The sequence below is a fragment of the Drosophila serrata genome, unplaced genomic scaffold (genome assembly GCF_035046125.1).
Source record: "Drosophila serrata isolate PLE 108 unplaced genomic scaffold, ASM3504612v1 contig_264, whole genome shotgun sequence".
In the NCBI taxonomy this organism is placed as follows: Eukaryota; Metazoa; Arthropoda; class Insecta; order Diptera; family Drosophilidae; genus Drosophila; species Drosophila serrata.
The window spans coordinates 107,655-129,263 of NW_028257162.1; the positions used below are offsets into that span (position 1 = coordinate 107,655).

The window sequence follows — 21,609 nt, forward strand, 5'->3', positions numbered from 1 at the left end:
TTTATTTATTTTTTTTGTATGCACTTCGCCGCCGCCATCATATAGGCACCGCTCGCCGTCGGTATAACACAGCGGTTAAATCCTCATCTCAATAATTCACAATAAATACATATCTAAGCTCAGTACCTCCATTCGGTTAAGTTTTGTTGGCTCCTTTCGTATCCTCCAGCCTTCTGTGAGCTCTATTCCGCTTGTTCGTCGTACGCACTGCCTAAACCAGCATTCCGAGTTCCATATACATTTCGTCCGTCATCTCTCTATTTTTTTGCCGATTAAGACAGTGCATTTGTGAAACCGTTTTCCCATTCGACAGTTGACCAGCACTGATTAGCAGCATTCGCTTTCGAGAATGCCCACGGGAGACGACAAGAAACCGCGTCCGATCCCCTCCATCCGCTTGGATAGGTCCCAATCTGTATCTCCGCGGACGTCTCAACTGAAGCCTAAGGCTGCCACTGCCATTCCAAGGGCAAAAAGCTACGAATCCGTAGATTCACTATCTGGGTCCTCGCCTAGAGTTACTCGGTCAGTTTTCAGAATGGCGCAAAATGCGATAGATGTCGCGCTCAAACGGTTTATTGCCACCACAGACCGTGTCAGTCAACTCGAGGCGAATATCCACACGCCGGGCACCCCGGAGACCGAACAATTCTTCCCCATCATGTGTCAAGTCCATAGGGACCAAATCCGGGCCCTGTGGGAAAAGGTGGAGAAAATTTATGAGAGCTGTTTCGAACTGCTCTCCGCGTCCGACTAGGGCAAGGCCACCTCGACAGTGCTGGAATCAAGTACAGTTACAGTTATTCCTTTTATTCGAGTTGTGTTACCAACCTCGAGGAAACAATATCTCAAGCCGCCTCTCAGTCAGCTCGGGCGGCTTACAGTGTCCACACGCCCCCCCCTCCAACCGGGTGTCGGTTGCCACCAGTGGATACAGATGTTTTCGCGGGCGACTATCTTCCTTGGCCCACCTTCAGAGATCTATTCACGGTGATTTACATTCACAATTCTCGCATCACCCGAGTTGAAAAGTTGTTCCCCAGTTAGAAAACCAGTGGCGACGCAAATGCCATTGTGTCTTAGGCCCCGCTCACCAATGAAAGGTTCGCCTCAGCTTGGCGAAGCCTCACCGAACGCTTCGAAAATCGACGGTTGTTGGTCAACAGCCAGTTGAAGATCCTCATCAATATCCAGGCTGTGCCTCAGGAATCCGGAGTCGCGCTGAAGGATCTGCACGGCACCATTCAAAGCTGCCTGGCAGCCTTAGAGATGTCCTCGATTCAAGTCTAAGCTTGGGATTGCATCCTGGTTTATATGGTGTCCTCCAAGCTCCCCAACATAACACTTTCGCTGTGGGAGCAATCCATACATAAAAAAGCCCAAATTCCAGCATGGAGGGAGTTAGATGCTTTTTCGACAGAGCGTCATCGCACCCTGGAGGCCATCGACGACGTCAGGCCTAGCAGTTCGGGGCCAGTTCCGCCAAGATCGGCACCCACGAGCGCCCCAACTCGCAGGCTCAATTCGTACGAGACCCGAGTAGTTCCTGCCCCCAAGGGGCGCGATCTCTGTTTCGGCGGGAATCGCCCTGCTCGCTTATGTCCACGTTTTCTTGAGATTGATGTGAATGGTCCCTCCGACTACATTAAGAGAAAGCAGCTGTGCCTAAACTGTTTTGCACGAGGGCATCAGCAACGGGATTGCACGAGTGCTCACAGCTGCTCCACCTGCCATAGCCGGCATCACACTCTTCTACACCGCGGTAACCCCTTCGTAACCGCTCCAAGTCCGTCGGCGTCACCGCCGCACCAACCCGCGCCCACTTCTAGAGGTTCGGCTGGCTCAGAAGAACAAGGTGGAGTAAAAGTGTGCTTCGCTTCCGGCTCGGGAGCCGGCCTATTGGGGACCGCCCTCATTAACGTTTGTCATGTCGGGTGCAGCTTCCAAGCGCGAACCATAATAGACTCAGGGTCTGAGGCAACCTTCATCACGGAACGGCTGTTCAACCTGATTAAGCTCCCGTTTAAGACCATTCAAGCCCAAATCTCCGGCCTTAATCAGTCCGTTTCTGCGCAGTCTACTAAATTGTGCCATTTTTCAATTCACTCACCTGCCAGACCCGGGCTACAAGTAGAGACTGCAGCATATGTGATTCCGCAGTTGTCCGGCAATCTGTTTTCGTATCCGATTCCGCGAGACCTTCTACAAGGGCTTCCCGACGTCCAAATTGACGAGAGCTCCCGAATTGACGTATTGATAGGAGCCGATATTCTTCCGTCTGTCCTAACGGCAAGGACGCGAGTGTCCCCGATCAGAACGGTGTCACTCCCTCGACTGGAGTTGTGCGGGGCCGTATTATTATCCGAAATGGCAAATGCCGTTCTTCCAAAAATGCCTGGGCCGGCAGTCACCCTGCACTGCTGGACCGACTCGACAATTGTCCTCGCCTGGTTGCACAAACCAGCGCGTCACTGGACAGCGTTCGTGGCTAACCGGGTGACGAAGATTACCCAGCTGACCGAGGTGGAGAGATGGGCACATGTTCGCTCCGATCAGAACCCGGCAGATCTCGCTAGCCGGGGGGTAATGCTCCAAGACCTCGCGGCCAGTCAGTTGTGGTGGCACGGCACCGCCTGGATGCAGAGGCCTCGCTGCGAGTGGCCCACTCAAGGCAGTGGTTCCCCCGTCACTGAGCTTGAGAAGCGAGCCGTCAAGGTCGATGCCGCGAAGGCTCCCACAGAAGATATTCTGGAGCGGTTCTTCATCCTCGACAAGGCGTTGCTGGTCATCGCTTCGCTTCGTTCAGCGCACTCGGAGGAGCGAGGTTCCACCTGAGGATTTCCTGACCGCCACTGAAATCGCGGCGGCCGAACGTCTCCTGGTGACGGCCACGCAACGCCGCGTTTTTTCCTCCGAGATTAGCTGCCTAACTCAAAAACGTCCCCTACCAGCAGCCAGTCCCATGCTAAATTTGAACCCGTTCCTTGATTCGCAGGGGCTCATGAGAGCGGCAAAATTCTGTTCCAAATTCTGAATTCCGAGGGTGAGGAATTTGGTCAAATCGGTCATCTATTCGTGCAAGGTGTGTATCATCCACAAGAAGAGGGTGCAGACGCAACTTATGGGAGAGCTGCCTAGGGAGAGGACTTCGTTCTCTCGTCCCTTCACCTACACCGGTATGGACTACGCCGGCCCCTTCGACATTAAAACCTTTGTAGGAGCGGCTGCCCCCTCTCTCGTGATTTTCTCCAAAGCCTGAAAGGGGCTGTGACAAGCGCATATTGTCATCAACAGCTGCTCTGGCATTTCATTCCTCCTGGAGCCCCTCACATGGGAGGCAGGCTTCAAGAGCTTTAAGACCCTGTTCTATAAGTCCACGGCCACGCGCAAATATACGTTTGAAGAGCTGTCCACGCTCTTGGCGAGAATCGAAGCATGTCTGAACTCGCGCCCGATCGCTCCCATGTCCAAAGACCCCGCCGACTTGTTGGCACTTACTCCTGGACATTTTCTTGTTCGAGGGCCCCTCCTAGCCACGGTAGAAACCGAAATAAAGGGGGGCACAACGTCCGTTATTAACCGGTGGCAGCATTTGAAGGCTCTCCAGCAGCAAAGAAGAGTACCTCAAGGAACTTCATAATAATAAGTGGCAAGCCCCGTCAAGAGACCTCCGTGTCGGGGACATGGTTGTTGTTAAGGAAGACAACCTTCCGTCCTATGAATGGCGGTTAGGAAGAGTCGATGCGGTGTTTCCAGGATCCGACGGACGCGTTCTTGTGGTCTACATCCGCACTGCGCGGGGGCTCCTTAAGCGCCCTGTAGCCAAAGCCGTCCTCCTTCCGATGGACGCGTCCACCCACAGTAGTTCCAGTGGCTCGACGTTATGTGTTGTCTCGTAGTCATAAGCCGTAGTTCCAATACGAAATATTTATACTAATTCCTTTATTGTTCTTCGTCATTCAGGCAGTCAAACCCAGCACGATGCCTCCGCGTCCTCGCACCGCCATCACTCAAGAAAGTAGATGTACTCGAGGTATCATGTCCTACCGTTTCCGAGTCTGCAGGAAATCCACACACTACGACGATGCCGTCGTGTGTCTAAGTGCTGGGAAGCGGCTACGGGCGGTCCTCGCCAATAAGTACTGTCCCAGCTGTTTGGCGCACGAGCATTCGGACGGAACGTGCCAGCTATGGGACTGCTGCGACCATCTCCGACGCTCAGAAAACTACCACGACGCCCCCGCCTTTATCTTTTCAACCCTGACGGGTTAACTCTTTCGCCAGCGACGTGGGAATTTCTCGGGCCTCCATTGCCGAGTCTTTGCGGGCAGGATCGCCCCCCTAATCACTGAGTGTGTAAAACTGAAACTGTAAATATCAGTTTTAAAGCAATCTGAATGAAACTTTGCAGTTAGTCTTTTATATACCCTCACTCGTATATATGTATGTCGGAAACGGCCGGACCGAACGACTATATTTTAGGAACGATTAGACAAAAGTTAAAACTTTTTTTTTTAGTTTTCAACACATTTTCCTCAATTTTGAGATATAGCCCTTTTTTATTATTCTAGAATTTTGATTTTAATTCTATAAAAATCAGACCAATTTATCATATAGCTGTCATAGGATCGATTGTACAAAAACTATAATTTTTTCAGTTTTCAACAGATTTTCATCACATAGCCCTTTATTATTATTCTTAAATTTTGATTTCAATTTTATGAAAATCGGATATTCACAGTTTTGCATTTTCCTATGGTAGGTATGTTACAGCGATGAGGCCCAACACTAGAGCCTCCAATTAGAGCTAAGCTCTTTTTTGTTCCACTCCCTCTATTTGCTATTTGTGGTCCCGATCACTATGAGTATCATCCTCGGTCAGTAGGGAAGCCTAGGATTGCCGATACCTTCAGCTTTTCTATGCTTCCCAGTGACTCCATCTGGTAGGAAAAAAGTGGCGAAGTCTGGTGTGATTTGGCGCTGGGCAGAAGCAGAGGAAGTGTTCCGGTGTCTTTCTACAGATTGTATTATGTGGCAGTCCCATCTTCATTGCATGCGATCCGATCGCCCAATATCCTGTGGTGACTGCCGTGAACCTGCTGATATCCCGTTTGCTATTGTATAGCAGTTCACTGGTTCGTTTTTTTGTCGTATCTTGGCCAACATTCCTTTGATCTTTTCTGCTCGCTCTTTCTTAACCATTCCTTGTTGGCTATCTGTTTGAAGTGGTCATGGATCCTTGTCTGGATCGCGTTAAGGGAAATCGGTATTTTTCCCTGCTCCAATCTTCCCTTGTTGGATATGAGGTCGAGAATGCGTTCCCGTGGGGGCATGAGCGCATTGCTCCCACGGCTCCCGCACTCGCTGCTCGTTGTATCCTTGTAAGTTTCGATCTGTTGTATGCCCTAGTTAGTGCCGGCCAAAATTTTCCTCTTACTCTTTTCCTTACTTACGTTGATGGACTACGGTCAGTACATTCAAGTGCCCTTATGAGTAGTTAGTAGGCGCGAAAGGAAAAATAAAAAAAGAGGACCAGGAAATTAACTAGTGGCGGGCTGCCAAATTGCTTGTCTGCCTGTCTACTAACTGGGTAAGAATTAAAGTTTTTAGTTTTGGAAAACTATCTACGTTAAAGATTAATGTGTAATGTGTTCATGCAATTCTACAGTGGTGCAACACTAAGGGAATATAGTATCTAGTATTTCTAATTGATACATAGAAGTTAAGCTGACTTTCCACGTCATTATGAATATGGTTATAGATGAAGGTAATGCCAAGCATAGTTCTATATCTGACTCCGCTCTGAATTCTCCTATAATTCCTATCTGATTCCTAATCGAATTCCCCTACAATTCTTTTGTGATTCCGCCTGATATTTCTAAGAGAGTCCTATATGGTTCTACTCTAAAATTCCGTCTCGAATTCGTGGCTGATTCTGTTCAGAACCAGGTCGAAATTCCTTTCTGACTCGGGGGTACTTCATGTCGATATTAATGACAAATTCCTAGGAGGATTCCTTACTGATTCCTCGGGTAACCAGAATTCAGGTTTTCTAACGCCTACTGTATGGAAATTCCTGGATGATTCAGGATGGAGGCCTCTTCAATCCAACTGAATTCCGACCTGATTCCAAAAGGAATGGTACTGAAGGAAGCTATATGATATCGTAATCCGATTTTCATAAAATTTGATACAAAATTGAAAAAATAATATTAAGGGTATAAAAATTATTATTTTGACAGTTTTCAGGAGCCCTAAAAGCGTTTAATCCCCAAAAAATCTACAAACCTAATCCAAATTCAGGTTTTTTAAAGCCTACTGTATCGAAATTCCTGGATGGCTTGTATGAAATTTCCTTGATTGTTCAGGATGGACAATCCAATCCTCTCCAATCCAACCTGATTCAAACCTGAATACAAAAGGAATGATACTGAAGGGAGCTATATGATATCGTAATCCGGTTTTCATAAAATTTAATACAGAATTTTAAAATAACATTAAATGGCTATAAATTCACAAACATCTTCTTAGAACTGGGAAAGTTCTAATTTTTTTTTCTAAAAATTTCCCGATTGTTCTGGCAACTATATGATATAACCGTCCGATCCGGCCAATTCTGACTTATATACGAGAAAGTGTATATAGGAGACTAACTGCAACGCTTCATTCAGATAGCTTCAAACCTGAGAGACTAGTTAGCATTACTACGAACAGACGGACGGAAAGACGGACATGGCTAGCTCAACTCAGCTGTGGATGCTGATCAAGAATATACAAACTTTATATGGTCGGAGGTGCCTCCTTCACTGATTTGCAAACTGACTGAAAACATAATACCCTATAAGGGAATAAAGATCATGTAAATTCATAATTATATATGTATTTACAATTATTTAAATCTCTTATATTTTGTAACACATAAATTATAAAAATATAGTAAAATAAATGTAAAAATATGTTATAGGTTCAGTCGCGAAATTGGTCTTTTGAGGTAGTTGCTGGCTCTAAAGATCCACACGAAAACATTGCTGTATTCTGAAAATTCTAGAAAAGAAATGTTATAATAATTCATCTTGTTTGTCAATAAATTTTTAGGTTAAGTCCAAGTTTTAATGGAATTTTTCATTTTGCAAACAATACTTGACAAACTGTATGTTTGTGTCGGGTCAGCCATGAGGTTAGAGTCCATTTCTTTTACTAAACGTTTCTTTTGGCTATGCGCACAAAAACGAATTCCCTTGTGTCTGCTTACAGTGAACGTTCTAGACTACCGCTGCCTCGTGCCAGCGATTCTTGTGACGGCAATATCAACTGCATTCATCATTTTCATCACTATTACCATCTCGCTTACTCACACACGCTAAGCAACACAAGGGACCACGTACAGCGACAAGTAGCCTTATCTCGCTCAGTCTCAAAATTATCTACGCTTAATCGTCTGAGTATAACAAAAGAAATAACGGAACTAAAAAATCGGACAACGAATTAGAGATGTGTGGCGCGCAACGGCCGTTTAACTCAAGTAATATCATCGTGTCACGACACGGCTATCCTGACAATTTACACGTCTTCGTATATTCGTTTTTATCAAACAGATTCAATTTTCATCTGTATTCAAGTCTTAAACTTTATTGTTCGTGTCTTTCACATTTTGCTCTGTACACCAAGTTTAGCTTTACAAACAATTTTCTTCATAACAAACTCTCTTATACCTATTTTACAAACGTAATTAATTTAATGTTCGTAGTATTTTCAGTTCACTTTCTTCATTAGAAACTAGATTATAAATGACTTAACATTACTTTCAATATGCCTCACTTGGGCCTTCCGCCAGTACACTATATTCGTCTTTTCAATTCATTAAATTCATTGTTTCTCTTAACGGAGTACACATTTTGAATCTAACTTAGTTTGGTGTCGCTCTTCATTTTTTAGTAACACGTAATCACCTACATTGTGTTTGACAACAGTTGCCTTGCTTTTATCGAATCTAGATTTATCATAAGAGGCTGAGGATTTCATTCTATAGGTAGCGTTAGCTCTAATACTAGCTAAGTCTATTTCTACTTCTGTTTCCAGCGGAGGAACTAATCCCAGGGGTCGAGCCTCTTTTCCGATCAACATTTCCAATGGGCTTGCCTCAGTTGCACGAGAAATTGTACAGTTTAATGCAAGCTGTAATTCACCAAGTGCGTCTTGCCAATATCGCTGACTAGCTTCTACGGCAGTCAACAAATTCTTTAGTGTGCTCATCAGACGTTCAACTTGGTCATTGGCACGGCTTGCTCCAGTGGCAATTAAATGAAGTTTTATTTTTTGAGAGTTGCAAAACTCTAAGAATTTCGAACTAGCAAAACACCTACCCTGGTCTGCTATGATGCGATTTGGTTCTCCAAATAATGTTACGGCAGATTTCACAGACTTAATACAACTTTCAGCATCTAACTTTAGACTTTTGTATAAGCATTGATCTGATCAATGACGTACTCTTTTAAATCGCTTTTTCCGCTTAGCTTTCCTGTAATGTCAATGTGAACCGTATACCAAAGTATACTGACCTTTGGGATAGGATGAACCTTAGCTTGGACTTTCCCAGAAGGAGATTTAGAAGTTTAGAAGTTATACAGTTAGCGACAAATTTACGAAAGTACTTGTTCATTTTAGCAAACCAGTAATATTGATAAACTTTGTCAAGTGTCTTTTGCCAACCAAGGTACATAATCGATTCGTGTACTTTGTTAATTAGTGACCACTTGAACGCTCGTGGCACAACCGGCAAGCAACGTGTCCTACCATTCCGCTGTACTTTACGATGCAAGACTCCTTTGCGCAAATAAAATGTGTTGGCTAAGTCAGAGAACTCATCGGAGTTTAATTTAGTGACAATTTCTATTATTTCGGGATCTAAACGCTGTTCGGCGATAAGCCAGTCGCTAGAAATTTCAGCTAAATTTACTCTCTTTTCGGGAATTTTAGATACAGCTGGATGTGATTCGAGAGGCAATGGGTTTCTGGACAAAAAGTCAACATGAGCCATACGCTTTCCTTCTCTATATTGAATATCAAAATTGAACGATAGTAAATAGGTCCACCAACGATGTACCCTTGGAGTCAAATCTATTTTGGTACGAGAAGCCTTCAAAGAATTACAATCGGTAAACTCAACGAAATGGCGAACAAGAGGGTAATGACGAAAATGTTTTATGGCCTGAACCACAGCTAAGGTTTCCAATTCGTAAGAATGATACCTAGACTCCGCAAAAGAGGTGGTTTTACTAAAATATTCTACAACATGAGATCTTTTTGGTATTCGATGTATAAGCATCTCCCCATATCCCATGGAGCTTGCGTCTGTATTCAATTCAATAGGGTATTGAGGGTCAAATATTACTAATACAGGGTCGTTTGTAAGAATGTCCACGATGTGTTTTCTAACTTTTTCCAATTCAGGATTCCAAGTAATACTCGCATTTCCAGAAGATAGAGAATATAACGGTTTCATAACTTGGGAGAAGTTGGGCACAAACTTTCGGAAATATGAGGCCAGACCAATAAATTGTCTAATGCCAGTGGCAGTTAGTGGCGGAGGTAATGAACCTAACGCAGATATTTTCCGTGAATTGGGCTGAACTTCCCCCGCCTGTATTTCATAGCCTAAATACTGAACTTCTGTTTTAAGGAAACTGCACTTATTAAAATTAAAAGTGAATCCAGCATTTGTAAGAATGTTTAAAACAATTTTTAACCTTTCCATTCCAGACTCCTTTGTTGGTGACACAACGGTCCATATAAACGATTACGAAAGTATGAGCAAGATCACCCAGAGCGTTCATTTCAGAACGCTGAAAGACTGCTGGCGCGTTTTTAAGACCGAAAGGCATTGTTAAAAATTCAAATTGGCCATCTGGAGTCACAAATGCGGTATATTCTATTGAGTCGGGGTGCATTGGGATTTGATGGAAGCCACTCGCCATATCTAAATACGAAAAAAAGTTAGCTCCACAAAGTCTAGCTATCTGGTCATTGATAAGCGGCAACGGGTATTTGTCTGAAACTGTATTTGAATTTAGTTCCCTGTAATCAACACAAAGGCGATCTGACCCGTTCTTCTTTTTGACGAGCAACATGGGGCCTGCAAAAGGGGAGCAACTAGGGCGTATGATATTACATTTAGTCAATTCGCTCAACTGATTTCTAACTGTTTCTCTCTCTTGAGGACTAAGCCTATAAGGGCGTCGCTGGACAGTTTTACTTGAGTCGATTAATCGTATTTTCATCTCGCCTGTGCTAACTCGTGTACATTGAATTCCTTCAATAAATGCTGTCGAATAAGTTTCAATTAGTTTAATTAATTCATCTTTCTCGTTACCGACCAATTTGGTGTCTAAGTCGGATAAGTTAAATGTTGGCTTAGTTGAAGAACAAATATTTAGAGTTTTCGATTTTACGAGTTCAAACTTATCTGATGAAATAACAACATTAAGGCTCTGGCTCAGGATCTCTCGCCCGATTACAATATCGTTTTTCAATTGCATATCTCTTACAACATAGAACAATATTTCAATTAAATTTTCATTAATTTTAACTTGACTTAATATTTGCAACGTACTGTATATACCGGTATCACCAATTCCTTTTAACATTAAAATATTATTGGTGCGTTTTCCAGATAATAATTGAAGTGCTCTGGTTGGCCACATTTGAAGCACATGAGACTTGACTTCTAGCGCTGTGGCTTCATCTCTCTCTCTTGACGCATTTTCGATCAGCATTCTGCAATTTTATGTCCTTGTTTTCCACAAAAATGACACACCACAGATAACACTATTCTTTTCTTTTGGTCTGATTCAGTGTTTTCGTCACGACAGCCGCGCCGTTTCTTATCAAAAGAGAACGCCTTCAATTCGGTTTGTAATTTACTTCGAGATTGCACGTTTGAAGAAAAACAATTCGCTGCAAGCGGCTATCGATATTCGCCAAGTGTGCAAGCACGGTAGAAACGGCGATTTCCTCGTGGCTCCTATTTCGCCATTTCGTTGTCAATGACGTGATTAAACGACTTGCATAAACTGCGAAACATTCGTCATCGGCAGAGCGGCTGTTTAGCAAATTGAAAAACATGGCCGCCATCGTCTCTTCTTCTTCGAAGCGCTGAAGAAACAATTCTCGAAACTCATTTCATTTCATGCCAGGATAGGAGTTTTGTGTAACCCATGCGAAGCGATCCCCTCCATGGAATTACTCAATGCCATAATAAGTTTACTACCTTCCAGTGGGTGCTTCGATAGTATTATGTCGGTAGTCGCGCACCATTTTGAGGCTTCTACTCCAGCAGTGTCAGGGTTGAATTTGGGCAAAGTGACGTCACGGCATTGTTGCTGCTCTTTTGTCGTTGCCTGCATTGATTTCAGGAGCTCGATCATATTTCGATTTTGTAAGTCAAGAACTTCACGCCACTGTTCTCCAGATATTGCAGGAGCTGGCACGGATCCCACTTCTGATGTCGGGTCAGCCATAGGGTTAGAGTCCATTTCTTTTACTAAACGTTTCTTTTGGCTATGCGCACAAAAACGAATTCCCTTGTGTCTGCTTACAGTGAACGTTCTAGACTACCGCTGCCTCGTGCCAGCGATTCTTGTGACGGCAATATCAACTGTATTCATCATTTTCATCACTATTAACATCTCGCTTACTCACACACGCTAAGCAACACAAGGGACCACAAACAGCGACAAGTAGCCTTATCTCGCTCAGTCTCAAAATTATCTACGCTTAATCGTCTGAGTATAACAAAAGAAATAACGGAACTAAAAAAACGGACAACGAGTTAGAGATGTGTTTAACTCAAGTTATATCATCGTGTCACGACTTATGCATAAATAATATTTTTTCTATGTCAGCTACATATAATTGTTGTATGTACATATGTATATAATGCATACAAAATCACGCCTTGGCTCCCAGAGCTCGGCCGGCTCATTTCGCTATGTTTGCAATATCACACAGCTTGTCGGCAGAGTCCTTAGCTCACATCTACACAAACCTTTTAAACCTGCAAGTCATTCGAACAGCTCGAGAGCACAAAAATAAAATACATCTATTTGTTTTTAGACGAGAAAAAAATGAAAACTTGCCTGGCATTTGTACTGCTGCGACGCTGGTTGTTGTTGTTAAAATTTGTTGTCTGGCTCATTCCGTTATTTTTCTTGCCCATGTATGAAATGTTTGGTATTTTGGTAATTTGGTACATTATATTATTTTGAAATCGTGACTAAATTTAAATTTAAATAATTTTTGTATGTTAATTTAAATTTATTTTAACATCGTTCCTATTGCAGTTTTATTGAACGAAATTCAGGTTTTCAAAAAAAAAAAAACGAAATTAAGGTTAGGTTAGGTTAAAGTGATAGTTGAATGTCTTCATCGATCATTCCTTTCTGGATAGTAATTTGAAATGGTAGTGAATTTTCATCTAGACTGAGTTGAGAGAGTCTAGAGTGTCTGTCGTGTAAGATCTTTCCTCTGACCCTTTCCTGGCCAGCTAGTCAGCTTTTTCATTACCTGCGATGTCGTTTTGTCCGGGTACCCTGTTGTCCTCTGCTAGTCCATTTAATGCCTCTTTGCATTTGGCCACTAGTATTGTAGTCCTTGCTGTTGCGAAAGATTTGATGTCCGCTTAAGTAGATGCTTACCTTCGTATTTCGGAGGTATCCACCGAAAGAGAATTCAACAGCCGCCTGGAACACAGGAAGGATGCGAGGTGAAAGGACTCTTCTACTCCCCAGCTCTCAGCGAAGGCTCTGGCCCCAACCCCGCAGCTCATCCTTGAGCCGTCGGTGTAGAGTGGCACCTCATACGGCTTGGGTACACTTCCTCAATTCGGTTCGTTATATAGTCAGTATCTTTTGTTATCCGATAGGTCATTTCGCCAAGATCGTATAGCGCTTTGGGCTGCTGTGTTCCTGATGAAATGTTTTATTGGGACTATGTTGAGAATGATATTCATCGCTGCAGATGCCGATTCTGGCCCGCATACTAGTGCTCCATATGTGAGTAAGGATCCTAGTGAGTGCCCTTGTCAGGGAAATGACTCTGAGGTCAGTAGAACTACGTCGTACGTCGTCTGCGTATGCTGCCACTTTTATTCCTTCACTGTTGAGTGCTTTTAATATGTCATCTATGTTTATCAGCCATAGCAGTGGAGACAAACCTCCCCCCCCCCCTCCTAAGTTGTGCCCCCCATCTCAAATCTTGTGTGATAAGCTCGTTAGCATTGCCCCGATCCAGATTCTGGTGCCTTCCTATCTTGTTGAGGGATCACAGAATGGATTTCTAAGAAGGTGGCCAAAGTTTATTTTTTTAAGAGCAGTACGTTTTCTATGTATCGCACCACCTCGTGTAGTGCGGTCTCTGCATCTCCCTTTCCTGTATGCATGCTGTGCGTCGGAAAGGCTTTTCTCCGTTTTACCTCTGATGTGGATATCTAGCATCCGTTCCATCCGTTCGTCATCCGAGCTCAGCAACTCATCAATTTCGGAGATCTGATGGTGTTTCGCCTCCCCCATAAGGTCCGGATTATGTGTAGATATCCATGTTCATAAACGTTCGAGTTGCTCGACGAGGCTCGCGGCGGCCGGAGGGGTTTGGGGCATTAAAAAAGGTCGAACGTGGCTCCGCCCCAAAGCCAGGGTTGGGACGACCTAGAGTTGCCTGGCCCTAGGCAGGCTCCGTTTAAATACAGCGAAATACCGCTTCAAGACAAGCCCGAGGCACGGAAGTGAATGAGAGTCAAAGGATTCATTGGCTGTGGGGAGTCACGGGAGTCTGCCTCTCGCATTAGCAGTACTGTAGTACGTTTCCAGGACCGACAACGCGGTTGTCACCTACGAGTCGTCTTGATGTACCAGTCAGCCTTGGTCTTATGCACCCTTACATACATATGTATTAACAACCTAGTTTGCAGAATCGTTGACTCAGGTCAGTACATGTGGCGTAAGCGGGTGAAGAAACCAGAAGTTCAATTTACTGACAACCTTGGAAGCTTCCGGATAAGTGTTCCCACGATCGCTACCCAAAAAAGATGCAAGCTCAGCGAACGTGGCTTAGCTTATCTAGGGCATCTGCCAATTGGGAAATCAATGCGTTGCCCAATTGTAATTAGATCCGAAAAATAGTTACAAATCGTCATAGGCAGCCAATGAGAACACAGAACGTCAGCGGAAGCAACGACGGCAGCAGAGACGGTGACAGCGATGGAGCAACGCGTAGCCTTTATAAACAATAAAGCAAATTTAGTTCTTAATCCAACTCAATTCAATAAAGAGTTTTTTTTTATTAACAAATAATTAATCTTTAAGTGGTGCCCGAACAGGGACTTGGTTAATATTCTCGAAAAGGACAAGTTCCTCGTCTCGCGTCGATCGGTAGAAAGAAATCCCGAAGTTTCGGCAAAATAACTGCGCCAAACAAGTGAAGAGTGAAAACCAAACAACGCGAATCGGAGGTGAGAAAAATTGTCGCTAAAGGACTTGTACCTAGTGGAACGACCAGGCCATCAGTTATCGCCGTGATTCCTTTAGTACCCGTTCGAAGGGAACGTGATAAAGGTGTAGAGGAGGCCCCCAAATAGACCCACACTAGAGAGAAATCGCCGTAGAGTGGGAAGAATAGGTTTAAGCATACTTAAAAAAAATTATAACTCTGAATATTACAAGTTTTTTAGAAAATTAAGAATTTTTAACACAAAATAAGAACATAAAATTCGAACTATTTACTAATTATCTAAGATTCAACTTCGACTTCCGAATAACTAAAATCAAAACCAAAATCTTTTTATCAATTGTTCATAGACTTAATTGACAGACTCTCAAACCTTACAGGACCTTCTTCAAGCAGACGACTAAACGCACGAATCATGACAAAGAGTGGACAGAGAGAGGAAAAAATAAAAATTGTTCTAGTTTGGTAAAAGAAATACTGAATCCTAACAAGGACTTCTCGAAATATGAATATCTTGAAATTATAAAAGAGTTTGCACACAATCTAAGTGAGTTAGATAAATTACCAGATATTGTTCGATCGCTTAGAGATCTTTCGGGAAACAAAACCGAATATTCATCAGGAAAAAGTGTCGCCAGGGTGTTAAAACTTTATGAAAACAACATGGGTTCACTTAAATGTCTCAGAATCCCCTAGCAATTCGCAATAAGATTATTGGAAAAGCAGACCCTGTACTGGAGTCATTCAATACTTCACTAGTTTGAATTCTACTAAACAGTCTATCAACAACTCTCTCTAATTTTAAACCAAATTGGCAACTTAGATATCTCACAAGAGACCGTGAAGTCCTTGACAGTCATGTACCGAGAAAAAGCTTTGTTAGAGGCCTGAATAGAAACCTATCACAATGATTAGCCATTAAAGAACCATATGACCTAAGGCACGCCCCTTATCTATGTAGCATTCTTGAGAACCAAAATACTAGAAATAATCAAAAACCTCTTATTTCGGAAACTTAAAATAATACCTCCTAAACCTTTACAACCTTACCGAATGGTAGCTACAAAGCAAAGCTTTCACCCACACTTACACCATACTCAGAATTAGTCCCAAATAACACCCACAATTGGGAAAACTCCAATTGCCTAGTTAAACCAATCAAAACCATATAAGCAGACTTTTGCAAAACGGGCAAAACCTTTCGGTGTACCAAACATTTCCACTCGACCACAACCAAAACCAGTACCTATGGAGGTTGACCAATCAATCCGGTCGCGACATATAAATTATATGAACCAACCGAGAAACAATAATTATGCAGGGAAAAAACCACTCAGTTAAGCCAATGTTCAAAATGTTATTAAAATACCAAAGCAATTCCATATTTACACAGACTCAGATAACGCAGCACAACAAGATTCAGAAAAAAACCTCATTTATCTCAAAACAAGAATCTGGCCAGTCAGCAAAGGAAAACAACGTAAATGACCTACAGGAAGTCGATGCCGATCAACAAGAATATATAGACAGTTTAGAAATCTATTTTTTAGAGTTCCGTTCCTCGCCACCGTACTTTAAAGTAGCCATGGGGAACGGAAAAATATTAAAATTTTTAATTGACACTGGTTCAAACCAAAACTACATCCAAATCCAATTACTACCAAAAACGTAACCTAATGAATAAGTTTTCTCCGTCAATTCAGTTGGAGGAGATATTAAAATAACACACCATGCTATGCTTAAGCACCCTATTTTTTCCGAAGGGCAATAATGGAAGTCAAAATCGACGCATTAATCCTTCAAAATAATAATAAGGTTAAAATTCAATATTTAGTTACAAAGGCAGTTAATACAATCGGACCACAAATTAGTCATATGACCGAAACACAAAAATTAATTTTAAATCGTCTCGTTAAAAGTCACAAAAATCTCTTTGCCGGCACCGATACAAAACTTCCGTACACAACCAAAGAAGTAGGTGAAATCAGAACTTCGTCAGATTCCGCAGTATATGGAAAACCCTACCCATATCCAACATCGTTAAAACATGAGGTTGAAAAACAAATAACCGAGATGCTTAAAGACGGCCTTATAAGGCCCTCAAGATCACCAGGCAACGCCCCAGTTTGGGTAAACCCGAAAAAGTCCGGTCAGTCCGAAGAAAAGAAATTAGTAATTGACTATAGGAAACTAAAGATGCTACTATCTCAGAAAGGTACCAAATTCCCGAAATCTGCGAAATTAGTAGTGAAGAGTGGTTTCTATCAAATACCACTACAAGATACGGACATAGAGAAAACATCATTTGCTGTTTAGCCAGAAACACACGATGCAAACTATTTGCAGCAAGTTGAAAATAATTTGCAGCAAAAGTTTGCACAAATGGGTACACCTATGCAAATATTGCAAGAAAATTTCTTGCTCCAATAAATTTTTATTTTGCACGCAAACTTTTGCATAGATATTTCGACTGACGCAACCAAGATAGCGGTAAAAAAAAATTTTATACAGACGACAAGCAACAAATATTGCTGCAAAAAATCTTTGTAAGTTCTTTGTTTGCAGCAAAATGTTTTCACTCGTGTTTATACGTGCAAATTTGATTGCAGAAATAAACTTGCTGCAAATTGTTTGCATCGTGTGTTTCTAGCTTTAATGGAGGAAAAAACGAATTTACAAGACTCCCATTTAGCTTAAAAAATTCTTACTTATTAACGTCACAAATGCATTGCTAAAAGTCATTAAGAGCTCGAAGAAAATTCAAAATCAGGGAGTAAATATCCTAAAATATAAAATACAAGAAATAAAGGTTGGTAGGTAACAGTGGTGAAGCCCTATACTGGGGCCTCCAATTAGAGCAAAGCGCCTTTTTGATCCACTCCCTTTGTTTGTTGTTGTTATTCACTATCAGTACCACCCAGAGTCAGTAAGGAACCCTAGGATTGCCGAAACTTTCAGCTTTCCTATACTTCCCAGTGACTCCATCTGGTAGGCACCAAAGTGGCGAAGTCTGATGTGGTTTAGCGCTGGGCAGAAGCTGAGCAGATATTCCGTTATCTCTTGCTCTTTAGGTTGCTTACAGCTTCTACAGATTGCATTGTATGGCAGTCCCAACTACATTGCGTGGGAACCGATCGCCCAATGTCCCGTGGTGACTGCCGTGATCCTGCTAATATCCCGCTTGCTGTTGGATAGCATTGGTTCGTTTTTTGTAGTACCTCTGCCAACATTCCCTTGACCTTCTGTGATCGCTGTTACTTAGCCATTCTTTGTTACCTATCTGCTTAAAGTGGTCATGGATCCTTGTCTGGATCGCGTTTAGGTAGATCGGTAATTCGAAGTCTGAACTTAGCCCTGCCGAGCCTGCATTCTGCCACTAGTCGTGAGTCCGTTTTCACGGCAGCTAGGGATTTTATAGCCGCTTGGCTATCCGAGTAGATTCGCACTCTGTTGCCCCTGAGGTCCTGCCTTAAGGAAAGCTCGACTACTTCCCTTATGGATAGTAACTCAGCCTGAAAGACCGTCGCCGAGTTAGAGAGATTGAAAGCCTTTTCAATTCCCCAATTTTCAGTGTAGATCCCAGCCCCTACGCCACAGCTCAGATTTGAGCCATCGGTGTAGTGTAGTATGCACATATATTGAATACCCACTGTACCGAAAATACTTAAAGGGTATACACTGTAACACTTTGTTGCAGTGTTTACATATTTCAAAATCCCGGTCATAACTCCTAAGTGGCCGAAATATGATCCGATCGTTATGGCTTAGCCCACACACGGTAAATGCTAGCGTCGGCATAATTGCAACGAACGGACAGCATATGCATACCCCTCGCGCCTACACTTGAGAGCGCATAGCAATATACATAAGTATATAGATACGTAGCCGTCTCTCTGCCGCTGCCTGCGAGCAGCGCAGCTATGAGACTTAGCCTTAGTTAGACTTAAAGAATATTGTAAAAAAGGAGAGACATTTCGATTGTTGGAGCGGCACCATTGCTGCTCCCATAAACCAAACTCCAATAAACCAAACTCCAATAAACCAAACTCCAATAAAATAAAAACCAAACGTATTTCATGGCGACCGTGACATGAGTCCTGGACGACTTAGGAAGATATTCGGAACCAAGGCTAAAAGGAACCAAAGGATGAAAATGCAAAAGGATTTAAAGGAAAAATACAGCATACGAGAAAAACGTCTGAGTGAGTAGAGTGTGCACAATGGTACGTGGAGCTCTAAAGAAAAAAATTAACAAAAGAATAGCCCGCATAAAGTGGCTACTATTTGCTCAATCAACACCGCCCGCATGGACGACGGCGCAAAAGCTATACAACGAGCTTGAATTTTTAAGAGAAACCCTCCAAAACAGAGTACCATAGAGCACAACTCACTCGGAAAATCAAATTAAAGTTATAAACCAAAAACTAATATCGACACAAAATATTTCCAAGCCTCTGCCAAGACGACCACAGGTCTGCCCGACCGACTGCCCCGGACCTCTCAACTCTGCAGCATGCAATTGCACATGCGTAAAGCCGAAGAATAATGCGAAGACCAACCCAAAACAGTAGCAGCAAATAGCAAGCGTGGGAGGCACGACCGCCACCTGCGCCCTCGACGGAGCGTCAGCGTAGCCAAACCGGCGACGACCAGCTGACGTGGAAGGAAGGAAGAAGTAAACCAAGCCTGGGAGCAAAAAAAAAAAAAAATTTTTTCCATGCACTGCGCTGCATATTTTTTTGATTGCACTGCGATGCATATTTTTTTTATATCCATAATATAATATTTTGTAAAATTGAACGGAACCTTTTCTGCTCGATTAGACGTGTAGCCTGTAAAGCTACGCAAAAAACTAGGTAGGAAGCTTGTTAACTTAAATGCGCAGTAATGCGATAAGTAAATTTTCAACAGAAGATCTTTATAATTTTAATGAAACACAAATAAAAGTATATGCAAAACCCACCAAAATGACGTTGGACATAAAAACAGTGGATTCCACTGCCAATGTCATCAACAAGGTAGAATCTACCAACGTTGATCTATATTGGGTACATGTACTTTTAGTAATCATTGTCGTTATTATGTGCGCCGCTGTTTTTTATAAGATTTACAAGCTGCATAATAATTGTCTAAAAAAAAGGTATATGAACCGGGGAAATGACCTGGATAAAATATAAGCAGCAAAATAAATAAAAATAAGAAAAAATATATATAGCACAAACAACAGATTACACATAAATGTTAACACCTAAAAATCTAAGAAAATGAAATGAAATAAAAAAAAAAAATAATAAAATAAAATAATAAATATAAAATATGTCAATATATTCCTCTCACAAAGTACGGCCAAACTAAGGGCATGGAATGGAACAAATTATACACAAAATTATCAAACATTAAAACTAATTTTGACAGATCATATAAGTCACTAACCCAGAATAGACCTATCCAAACGAACACGGTTAGGAAGCATGTTGAAATATTAGTAGAATGCTTTAATGAAGCACGAATGCTAATACATAAACACAGGGAAAGGTTAAATCAAGATCATTGGTCACAGGTATCGAAACTTTTGATTCGACTACGATCTAATTTAATATTTGTTAAACAAAAGTACAGTTTAGAAATATTGGTACCAACCGTTCTAAACACCCCAATAGCAGTTGACACTGCACCTGACTCAGAATCAACAGAAGCGAATGAATCAGAGTCAGAAGAGATTCCCAAAGTAAACCTCAAAATAGAGGATGAAGATTTGAATAATCTTACTATTCCAGCGGTATACACTGATCTGGACAATTCAACAGATTCAGATACCTCCAGTGTAATAGAAAACAAAATAATTAACTCTGTAACAATGGCACAATCAAATATTGATTTTATTAATACAGCATCCAAGCTTATACCAGTTTTTGATGGTAAGGCTGAAAATTTAACAAGTTTCATTGATGCTTTACAAATAATAGAATCGATAAAAGGCGAGCACGAAGAATTAGCTGTCTCCATAATAAAAACAAAGCTAAAAGGTGTCGCCAGAAATCTAATCGGTAATGAGACAACAATTACTGAAGTGATTTCTAAACTAAGAGGCAACGTCAAGGGCGAAACTGTAGAAGTATTATTAGCGAAGCTGATGAACCTACAGCAGCGCAATAAAACTGCTAACCAATATACACAAGAAATTGAGCAGATGACGAAAGCCTTAGAAGGTGCATATATAACGGATGGTTTACCTTTAGAGCTAGCCAGAAGTTATTCCACGCAGCATGCAGTCAAAGCAATGACTAAAAATTTCACAATCGATAAGGTAAAACTTATCATGCAAGCTGGCAACTTTAGTACTATGAACGATGCTGTTTCCAAATTTGTCAATAGTTGCACCGGAGCATCTGGACAGTCAAATACTGTCCTATATTTCAAGAATTATCCACAGCGCGGCTCAAATCGCGGACGTGGAAATTATAGAGGTAATTCTCGTGGTAATTACAATAACTACAACAACAATTACCAAAATAACAACAAAAACTACAACAACCAAAATAACAGGGGAGGACGAGGCCAATATAGAGGAAACTATAGAGGCGGTGGAAACTCGTACCAAGGCCTCTATGGCAATAATCAAAGCAATGTCAGAATTGCACAAAATACTAACCAAAACACTTCGGGAAACTCCCAAAGCCCTTTAAATACTCAATAATAAAAGAAGTCAGAGTTCACACCATTAATCTCAGTCAAAATATATTCGTTTCATTTTTCAATGTAGCTACTGGAAAAGAGCTTATATTTTTAATAGATACAGGTGCAGACATTTCCATTTTAAAAGAAACTTCGGATAACTTCCAAAACATCCAAGATGATCACATCATAGACATAAAAGGCATAAGTCAAGAAATAACCAAATCCAAAGGTTTATTTTCTTTGGAGATACAGACAACTAAATACATAATTCCACACGATTTTCATATTCTAAATTCACATTTCCCAATTCCATGCGATGGAATAATAGGCATCGACTTTATAAAAAAATTCAACTGTCAATTAGACTTCAAGCCATCTGAAGATTGGCTTATAATTAGACCCAATAACTTAAAATTTCCAATTAATGTACCA

The 21,609-nt window shown here is 41.9% G+C and overlaps 2 protein-coding genes across 2 annotated transcripts in view; both read left to right on the forward strand.

Moving 5' to 3' along the window:
* Positions 1-21,609, forward strand: part of LOC110188035 (phenoloxidase-activating factor 2) — a 95,841-nt gene that overhangs the window by 46,464 nt on the left and 27,768 nt on the right. The window lies entirely within an intron of this gene.
* Positions 1,315-2,835, forward strand: LOC147643603 (uncharacterized). Its single transcript, XM_086833004.1, has one exon. The coding sequence runs from the start codon at positions 1,315-1,317 to the stop codon at positions 2,833-2,835; it is 1,521 nt and encodes a 506-aa protein (XP_086689130.1).